The sequence below is a fragment of the Centropristis striata genome, chromosome 24, assembly GCF_030273125.1.
Source record: "Centropristis striata isolate RG_2023a ecotype Rhode Island chromosome 24, C.striata_1.0, whole genome shotgun sequence".
NCBI classification, from domain to species: domain Eukaryota; kingdom Metazoa; phylum Chordata; class Actinopteri; order Perciformes; family Serranidae; genus Centropristis; species Centropristis striata.
The window spans coordinates 1,426,802-1,437,314 of record NC_081540.1 but is presented as its reverse complement, the minus strand read 5'-3'; the positions used below and the strand labels follow the sequence as shown (position 1 = coordinate 1,437,314).

The window sequence follows — 10,513 nt, the reverse complement described above, 5'->3', positions numbered from 1 at the left end:
AACGTTTGTAGGATCAGAAGAGATGAGAGCGAGCCGGGGCCCAGACTACTGCCGCCCCGCCCGCCTCCAATAAACAACGATTGACCGTCAATCTCTGCTTCTCAGACTCACCGCTGAAGTTTTAAAGCTCTTAATAATCATCAGCTCATGCCATGAATGTAGATTGTGAGGCAAATAAACAAAAAAGGAAATCAGAAAGCACCACTTCAGGCACTTGGATAGCCAACTAAACCTCAAGAACACGAACAGAAGGATATTTACACAGACACCGGGGCGTCTCTGCTCAAGCCAACTTGCTTGCAATGTGTAAACAATGCCTGGCTTCCTGGAGCATTCAAATGAAAACTCTCGCTCATTAACTGCAAAACTGCCAGTTGTCTCATCAAACCAGGTCTCTGGGTGCGTGTGAAACCTGCTCGGAGGACTCAGTGGGCTCGTGTCGGCCTTCTGTGTGCCTTTCCCTCCAGCACAATGCTTCTGCCCTGAGGGGAGGAATTGTGGATGCCTCTTTTTCTCAAGGGCGGAATCTATCTCCTCACTGGCTGCAGCCGAACATTTTGTTCCACTCCGTGTACGTGTCAATCTCTTTCTGTGATATACTGGCTTGGAATTTACAAAAGACACTCTCAAAGTCCTGGTAGGTGAGGGGCCGGACCTGTCCGCGGGGCATCATGCCCGACATGTCCATGCCCTGCGCGGAGACGTGCAGCAGCCCCACCAGCGCCTCCTGGCACAGCCGGGCCAGGTCCAGGCCGGAGAAGCCCTCGGAGCGCTGGACCAGCAGCGCCAGCTCCTCCTCGCTCAGGCAGTACTTGTGCTGAGACTGAGCCAGGAGCTGGCTCACGATCTGGTGCCGGGCGGCGCCGTCCGGCAGCGGCACCAGGACCCGGCGAGCAAAGTACCTGCGCAGCCCCTCGTCCATGTCCTGGGGCCGGCTGGTGGAGCAGACCACCAGCACCTGGTTGCCTTCGTCGTCCCCGGAGCCCATGAGGAGGGAGTCGAGCTGTGCGAGCAGCTCGCCCTTCAGCCGGTTGATGTGGCTCTCCTCGCTGAGGTGCGCTGACAGAAGCATGTCCACCTCGCTGATGAAGAGCACCGACGGCTGCCGGCAGCGCGCCACCAGGAAGGACGCCCGGATGATTTTCTCGCCCTCCGCCAGCCACTTGGTGGCCAGCGTGGAGCCGTTGAGCTGCAGGAACGGCGCCCCCAGCTGGCTCGCCAGGCAGCGCCCAAGCAACGTCCTGCCGCTGCCCCGGGGCCCGAACAGCAGCACGCAGCGCGGGGCCGGCACCAAGCTGCTGAACATGTCCGGGCGCAGGATGGGCCACAGCACCTCCTCCTTCAGGGTGGCCTTGGCCAGCTCCAGGCCCGCAATGTCGCTCCAGTCCACCGGGGGGCCCTGCTGCACGATCTCAGACGTCACCATGTCCAGGAGGTGCGGGTCGCTGGTTTTTAGCTGCTCCTCGGCCGGCCGGGAGGAGGACGAGGACGAGGAGGAGGTCGGCCCCGGCGCGGAGTGGGACAGGTGCAGGCGGTGGTCGTCTCCACCTTGCTCGCTGAGGGACGGGGACGTGAAGCTGGCGAGGGAGTCTGCGGAGCGGGAGCCGCCCAGCGTGGAGGTGACGTAGGCGGGCGGGGTCAGGGGCCCGCCTCCCGCCGCCTGGCTGCTGTACTTCCTCTGCTGCTCCGAGGTCATCGCCGACTGCTTCTGAGGGTTGAACGACTTGTCGGCGCTCCGGTCGAAGCCGCCGCCGCCACCTCCTCCGGCGCTGTTGGAGCCTCCGTTGGCGCTGCTGCTGTCCGCTATCCGGTACATGGGGCTCTCGGCGGAGCTCCGCGCCTGGCCGTAGCCGAAGTTAGCGTAGGAGGAGTCGATCTCCCCCTGGCCCGTCATGTAGAAGGCTTTCCTCTTCAGGGAGTTGGAGGAGCTGCTGTTGAGGGGCGTCGGGGCGATGGGGGTCAGGTTGTGGCTCTGGTAGGGGTATCCAGGTAGAGTAGAGGAGGGGGGGAGGGGGGTGGGGGCAGCGATGCCTGAGGGCAGGTACGAGGACGGAGGAGGGGCTCCCCCAGGGCTGTATCCTGGGCCCACTGAGCTCTGAGCCGGGTAGCCTGCTGGGGGGTAATTATAACTAGACAAGTTGGGGGAGCCCCCGTTGTACGCCGGGACCAAAGTGGGGTGGGAGGGCGGCGGAGGAGGGGGCTGCAGGAGCCCGGAGCTGTGCAGCGGGGAGGGGAGGGCCGGGGCGGGGGCCGACTGGGAGCTGTAGCTGCTGTGCAGGTAGGAGCTGCTGTACGGGGGTCCGTATTCCTGAGAGCCCATGGAGGAGGTGTGCAGGGCGGTGGCGGCGTGGCTCCCGCAGCTGCTGCTGGAGTAGCTGGGCTCGCTCAGCGTGCTGGACGCCAGGCCGGGGGAGCTGCACATGCCGGACACCACCTCCGAGGCCGCCGCCACCCCGCCCTTCCTCACCGAGACCCCCTCGGGGATGCAGCTCATGGGGTAGACGCCGTCCTGCCACGGCTCCGACTCCCCTTTCCGTCCGTTCATGACCCCGGGACCCTCGGGGTAGGCGCCCGGCATCTCCAGGATGCCCGAGTACTTCTCGGCATACTTCTTGAGCAGGTTGGAGGCGGTGAGGGCGGAGATGTCGTCGTTGGCCCAGGCGTACTGGTAGGTGGCCGAGCGCTGCAGGTGGCCGGGCACCGCCCTGTAGGCCTCAGCCTTGTGGGCCGGGGAGCGCGTGGTGGAGGAGATGTCGAAGTGCTGTTCGGCCCACTGGCTGTGCTCGGGGGTCCACTGCATCTTTAAGCCTGAGAGAGACAAACAGACAGACAACACGATAAAATCATCCTAATTAAAACGTCAACACCTTCAGATTGAGACGGAATGGGGTCAATTAAAAAGGTGATATTTATCCAGAGACGTCTTTATTTTTATCTGTTTATTCTCCTTTTGTGTGCATGTGGACGGTTAATAAAGTACCTGCTGGTGTTCAGGTGAGGTTAAATATTCAGTTTTTAGTTGAATAGATGTCACAAACTGTTCTGTTTTATTTCTGTTTATCAGTTTGAACATTAACCTCCTAAAACAAACATTATTAAGGATTATAAGAGAGCAACTTTAAGGTCAAAATGCATGTTTGAGGCTTCACTTGAGAGGTAAAATATTATAGTTTCTGCAACATTTTTGGTCTAACCGTACCTGCTGATATGCAACTGGGTTTCAAGAGGTTAAATATTCTGTATTTGGACAGTTTTAAGTTCAATGCATGTCACAAACTATTCTGTTTTATTTGAAACAATTTATGCACAATTCTGCACAATTATCTACAATTTATGCACAATTTTTGCACAATTCTACACAATTCTCTAGAATTTATCAAATCAAATCAAAATTACTTTATTCATCCCCGAGGGGAAATTCAGTAATTTAATATGCAGAACTCTGCTCAATTATACACACTTCTCTGCAATTTATGCACAATTCTGTACAATTTATGCACAATTCTGCACAATTTATGCACAATTCCGCAAAATTCTGTGCAATTTATGCACAAATCTACACAATTATCTACAATTTATGCACAATTCTGCACAATTTTGCACAATTAATGCACAATTCTGCACAATTTACGCACAATTCTACACAATTCTCATCAATTTATGTACCATTCTGCACAATTTAGCACAATTATCTACAATTGATGCACAATTCTGTCCAATTCCTGCACAATACTTCGCAATTTATGCACAATTGTACACAATTCTCTAAAATGTATGCACAATTCTGGACAATTCTGCACAATTTATGCACAATTATGCACAATTTATGCACAATGCTGCACAATTTATGCACAACAGGCTCATGGTGCCTATAGATTCCTTCGATCTTCTAGTTTCATACGATGATACCAGTGTCTCCAGTATATAAAGCCTGCTACGGCCTCCAAAAGAAAAAATAAACGGCATAAATCCTGCCGCTAAATAAACACTAAATATCAATACTTGGTGTCCATGTATATATATACAACATTGCCACGTAGAATAGCGTGATAGATACTCTGCTGTCTGTATTGTTTCCCAGCTCTCTCTACAGGTCCGGAGCTGCAGAGGGACGGTCTGCAGCCTAATGCACCCCGGCCAGACCAATAAGACGGAGCCAGGCGGAGAGGGTCACTCTATAATCCTCGGCTCATCTGAGGTGGCTGGAGATGGGTTTGAAAATGCGCCTTGCCGAGTACCACAAAGCAACACACACACACACACACACACACACACACACACACACACAAACACAGACACACACCCCTCCTCTGCTTGTTTCATCCAACACACACACTCTCTCTGCCTGCACTGAGGCGTGCTGGCGTTATGCACACACACACATGCCGTGCACACACACACACACACAGACACACACACACATGCACGCTCACACACACACACACACAAGTGCACGCTCACATCCACTGACCCAGACGGACAAACACAGGCACGCACGGCGAGCTGCAGCGAGCAATGAATTACAACACATTGTGTCTCAAGCTTAGTTCCTGTCTGCACAGCTCCACCTTGACCTCCTCTCTCTCCCTCTCCTCCTCCTCCTCCTCCTCTGTCTGCTCCTCTTCTTCATGCCTCCCTGCTGCCTTCTCTTCCCTCTCAGTCTCTCTCTTTGCTTTTTATTGTCGTCCATTTTCCTCCTCCCCTCCTTTATTCCTCTTTTATTCTGACTCCATCTATATTTTTCCTTGCTTTCTTTCTGTCTATCCGTGGCCACCCCTCCTCTTATTTACTCCCCGTGTGCTCCCCTCCTCCTCCTCCTCCTCCTCCTCTCCTTGCTCCATCTCATCTCAGACACACTCACCTGGCTCTCCCCTTTATTGCCTCGGGAGGCTGGAGAGCCACTGTTTCCTTTAATCCCAGCCAATGCCATCTGCAAACACTGACAGTCACACAGCGACTCCATCGTCGTCTCACTATCAAAGCGGCGGCGCTATCAAAGGCTGGACGGGGCGTAATCACAGCAGCCGCGCGCCACATTGAACCCCGTTTGATTTGACTTAGTGCACACAAATAAAGGATAATATCGGTGTCATTTAGGCTGCTTCCTCCGACTTATTGACTGGCTGCGGCTGCATGGAGAGATCCACAGTCGGGGGTCTTGTGAGCAATGCCTGCTGCAGAATTGGTTTATGTGTGTGTTTTTGTGTGAGTAAAGCAGGCGTGCACAATAAAATCCATTCATGGAGGAGCAAATCTTCCCTTCCTCCCATCCATTTATGCTCCTGCAAACACACACACACACAAAAAGCGAAGCAGAAGCAGCACACACACGTTCACACTCTCTTGCTCTCTCTTTTCCGAGGCCCTGTGTTTGTTTGGTAACAACGCGGAGGAGGAGGGGGGAATCCCCAGACTCCTATTTCCTCTCTGATTCTCCTCTCTAGCCATCTCTCGGCAGACGCCACTGGCTAATTAGCAGAATGGCGATCTGCTAATTGTGTTAATTTACAACATTTTAGCCGAGGGGAGTCTAGCGAGCCTGTCACCCTCCCAGTGTAGCAGGCAGGGAACGCCTCAGACAAAGAGCTGAGCCCACCAAAGTTTGCTATTAGCTGGGAGGCTCCTCTAATAATGAGAATATATTAAGTGGAAGCAGAGCTGTAAAAGGGCAGTAATTCAAGGAGAAAAGGCCGGACGAAACAAGAGGAAATGAGGCTCCGGCTCCACAACAAACCTGCTTTATATCCACTCTTATATTGCTCAAAATCAATAGCAATAAATCCACAAAAGGCATGTACTTTGTGCAATAAATCTGTACAAAAACAAGCCTAAATAAATATTATTGAACTGTGAATCAAACAATCAAACGAGGCTCTTAAAGTTTCTCACGAGTGGGTTTTTTGCAGCTGCATGTTTGATCTACAACCAGGAGCCAAACAGGAAATCTGCACAATTTATGCACAATCTTTGGACAATCCTGCACAATTCTATACAATGTATGCACAATCCTGCACACTTCTATACAATTAATGCACAATTATGCACAGTTTTTGCAAAATCCTGTACAAATTTTGCACAATCCTGCACAATTCTACACAATTTATGCAAAATCCTGCAAAATGCATGGGCAATTCTACACAATTCTGTACAATTTATGCACAATTCCTGCAAAAGTCTGTACAATTTTTACTGGTCAAAATATAGCAATAGCAATAAATCTAAAAAAAAAGGAGTTTGTGCAACAATTCTGTACAAAAACAAGCCTAAATAAATAATATCCTTACTGAACTGTAAATCAAACAATCAAACGAGGCTCTTAAAGTTTCTCAGGAGTGGGTTTTTCTGCAGCCAGGAGCCAAAGATGAATTCTGCACAATTTTTTCAAAATCCTGCACAATTTTTTCCACAATCCTGCACAATCTTTGGACAATCCTACACAATTCTATACAATTTATGCAAAATCCTGCAAAATGTATGCACAATTATACACAATTATATGGACATTATGGACATTCTGCACAATTTATATTGCTCAAAATCAACAGTAATACATCTACTGGTCAAAATATAGCAATAGCAATAAATCTAAAAAGAGGACACAGTTTGTGCAACAATTCTGTACAAAAACAAGCCTAAATAAATAATATCCTTACTGAACTGTGAATCAAACAATCAAACAAGGCTCTTAAAGTTTCTCAGGTGTTTTTTTCTGCAGCTGCATGTTTGATGTGCCGCCAGGAGCCAAACATGAGCTCTCAGTTATTTCTACATTATCTCATGAATAGATAATGGTAGCAGAGAGCAGGAGACTCGTATTGAGACACGTACGAGTCTCTGCTGAGCGTCTTTTCACAGTCACAATCCACCTTCACATGTCATCATCTAACATCAGCTGATCTGAGTCTATTGACCAGCAACCAATCACAACAATGTGTTCGAGTGCTTCACCTTGGCCTTTCTCCGCTCTGCAGCTTCTACATATACTGTCTTTATGTTCTCTCAGAGCACGGCTCGTGTTTCTGGAGGGATTTCACCAGACAGCTAACAACACGCTTATGTAAGGTTAAAGCAGCAGCTGAGATGCTGAATTCAGTCTGTTTTTATTCTGTTTTACAGAGTTTATCAGTATGAACATTCACCTCTTAAACCAACCTTATTAAGGCTTATAACAGAAGAACTTTAAGGCCAAAATGCATGTTTGAGGCTTCATTTGAGAGGTAAAATCTTCTAGTTTCTGCAAAAAAACCTGAGAACCATCATAGACCATCATAGGTTCTCCGGCATGCTTGGAAAATGAGGGAGCGTGCAGAGAGATAAAGAGTCAGTTAAAGCTGCAACACTGATTCAAAAATAGTTGGGACATTGTTTGAAATAAAACAGAATAGTTTGTGACATGCATTCATGTATGTTTGAAACATATATTTAGCTAAAAACTGCACAAAGACAAAATATTTAACCTCTTAAAACCCTCCTGCACATCAGCAGGTAAGATTAGACCACAAACTTATTTTTTTTGCAGAAACTAGAAGATTTTACCTCTCAAGTGAAGCCTCAAACATGCATTTTGACCTTAAAGTTCTTCTGTTTTAAGCTTTATAAGCCTCTAAACCTTCCCAAGAAGGTGGGTTTGAAGAGGTTAAATAGTCTGTATTTGCACAGTTTTTAGTTGAATAGATGTCACAAACTATTCGGTTTTATTTCAATTTATTAGTATGAACATTAACCTCTTAAAACCAACCTTCATGAGGCTTAAAACTGAAGAAATTCAAGGCCAAAATGCATGTTTGAGGCTTCATTTGAGAGGTTAACATCTAATAGATTCTGCAACATTTTTTGGTCTAACCGTACGTTTTACGAGATCAAATATTCTGTCTTTGTGCCGTTTTTAGTTGAATGCATGTCACAAACGATTCTGTTTTATTTTAAACAATGTCCCAACTATTCTGGAATCAGTGTTGCAGCTTTAACTGACTATCTATCTCTCTGCACGCTGCCTTCTTTTCCAAACATGCCGGAGAACCTATAGTGGCTTTCTGCCAAGGCTAAAACATGAAACAGTTTCTGCAGAGACACTGAAGGTTTGACTGTTCAGCAGAATGCTTTTACAACATGGCAGACTCTTAGTTTCAGCGTATAATATTTGATTTCTGCACAGATCAAACACACTGCATCCTTAAACACTCAGCTACCAGCCTTAATGTGAGAAAAATTTACAGTTTTCCTTTCATTTCTAATGGAAAATTTTAAATTTTGTGTGTGTTTTAATCCAATTATCTAGTAAATATAAATGAGACATTCATTGTGGAGCAAGAAAACAGCTAAATATGCACCAAAATCACACAAATGTATCTATTTCACTGCAAATATTGATTGAATGCATTATAAAATTCTACAAATATAAAAAGTAGGCTGGATGATACTGGATGTTTGGTGCTCTGATCAATATTAAAGTGTTAAAAAATTGGGATATTGATTGATTATAACACGTTAAATTGGATTGTCTGGAGGGGCAGAAGCTAAACATTCATTATGGAGCAAGAAAACAGCTAAACATGCACAAAAATCATACAAATGTATCAATTTCAGTGCAAGTATTGATTGAATATGCATTATAATGTAGAGTCTATTTTTATATTTAAAAAATGCAAATCTTTTGCTTGAGGTCGGTTATATTTTGACATATTGTCATCATATCTGCAGATATGGGACATTTATGCAGAAACGGATATATAATTTGACCAATATATGCATTTATAATGATGAGGATTTTCAAAATAAAGCTTCTTTTCCAGAGTCCACAGCATTGTTTCTGTGATATGCATTTAAAAAACTAGTCTATGAGTCAATCTGTGGATGCTTTCTGAGAGATGATTTCTGCAGAAGCTGCATGCTGTTTGCAGACAATAATCAGCTGATTTTAGAGGTAAAGAAAAGCTGTAAACACGAGGGAACATTGTGACGCGTTAACTCAGACGTGTCACAGTGAATCGGGCCGTTCGGCTTCAGTTTAAGAGCTGGCTGGTGCAGAGAGCCATGCACAACAAAATAAAAGCTCAGACTCTGACACTCTGTCAGCCTGCGACGTGTCCTCCATTTAAAGAAACATGAATCTTTCTAATTCCATCATTAATAAAGATAACATATATAAAAGAGTGTGTCAGGCTCCATCAGGGCTTTCATCTCCTCCATAATGAGGTTAATGCAGAGACGCAGTGATTACCCCGCCAATGCAAATGAAGGCCAAATGATAACTTGCACTATTTAAATAAGGTAATAGCGATTACTCCACGTTATTCAAATGAGGACGGAGACTTTGAACCCAGCGCTTTGAACTCGCCGCTCCTTCTCCCAAACATGGGAGACACACAGAGGATTGACTTTGGACTGTTTCCTCTAATTCAACGTGATGTAAACCAAGGGCAACCAGGCCGCCGCGCCAACGCCTGGAAAGTCTTTAAAAAGTCCTTGAATTCATCGTGGAGAAGAGAGAAATCCAGCAGTGTTTCTCTCCTCTCGTCTCAGTGCTGCAAACTCATTTACCCAAAACTTTCAAGGCCCTTTTTTTTTATTCCAAACATGAAAGAAAATGTCTTTGTGCAGCTCAAACATGAATTATTTCCATCCAGTTTTTTTTTTTGCATTGTTTCTGTGATATGCGTAAAAAAACAAGTTTGTGAGTGATTCTGTGGATGCTTCCTGAGAGATGATTTCTGCAGAAGCTTCATGCTGCAATAAGCTGGTTTTGAGACAATAATCAGCTGATTTAACACGTAAAGAAATGATGTAAACACGTTCTTAAATTCATTGTGGAACGAGAGAAATCCATCATGCTCACAACTAATTTCCCCACTCTTTCAAGGCTTTTTTTTTTTTATCCAAACATGAAAAAAATTCCATGCAGCGTTGCGTCTTGTGCAGCTCAAACATGAATTATTTCCATCCAGTTAGATTTTTCCATATTATCCTCATATCTGCATATATGGGACATTTATGCAGAAACTGATATATCATCTGACCAATATATCTATAGTTAATTATGGGGATTTTCAAAATAAAGGTTATTTTCCAGAGTCCAATGCATATTTTCTGTGATATGCATAAAAAACGAGTTTGTGAGTCAATCTGTGAATGCAGAGAGATGATTTCTGCAGAAGCTTCATGCTGCAATAAGCTGGTTTTGAGACAATAATCAGCTGATTTAACACGTAAAGAAACGCTGTAAACACGTCCTTGAACTCATCGTGGAACGAGAGAAATCCATCAGTGTTTCTCTTAATGCTGCAAACTAATTTCCCCAAACTTTCAAGGCCTTTTTTTATTCCAAACATGAAAGGAATTCCAGCAGCGTTGTGTCTTTGTGCAGCTCAAACATGAAATATTTCCATCCAGTTATATATTTTTTTCCACAGCATTTTTTCTGTGATATGCATTAAAAAAAATAGTTTGTGAGTCAATCTGTGAATGCAGAGAGATGATTTCTGCAGAAGCTTCATGCTGCAATAAGCTGGTTTTG

At 45.9% G+C, this 10,513-nt stretch overlaps 1 protein-coding gene across 2 annotated transcripts in view; it reads right to left on the bottom strand.

Annotated features, from left to right (window-relative positions):
* Positions 1–450: 450 nt before the first annotated feature.
* The window catches only part of LOC131963079 (fidgetin-like), a 123,097-nt gene continuing 113,034 nt past the window's right edge, over positions 451–10,513 (bottom strand). For both annotated transcript variants that reach the window (XM_059328215.1, XM_059328216.1), the window contains one exon: positions 451–2,808. In XM_059328215.1, coding sequence (XP_059184198.1) covers positions 536–2,808 — 2,273 coding nt within the window. In that variant the 3' untranslated portion in view covers positions 451–535. The remainder of the gene's footprint in view (positions 2,809–10,513) is intronic.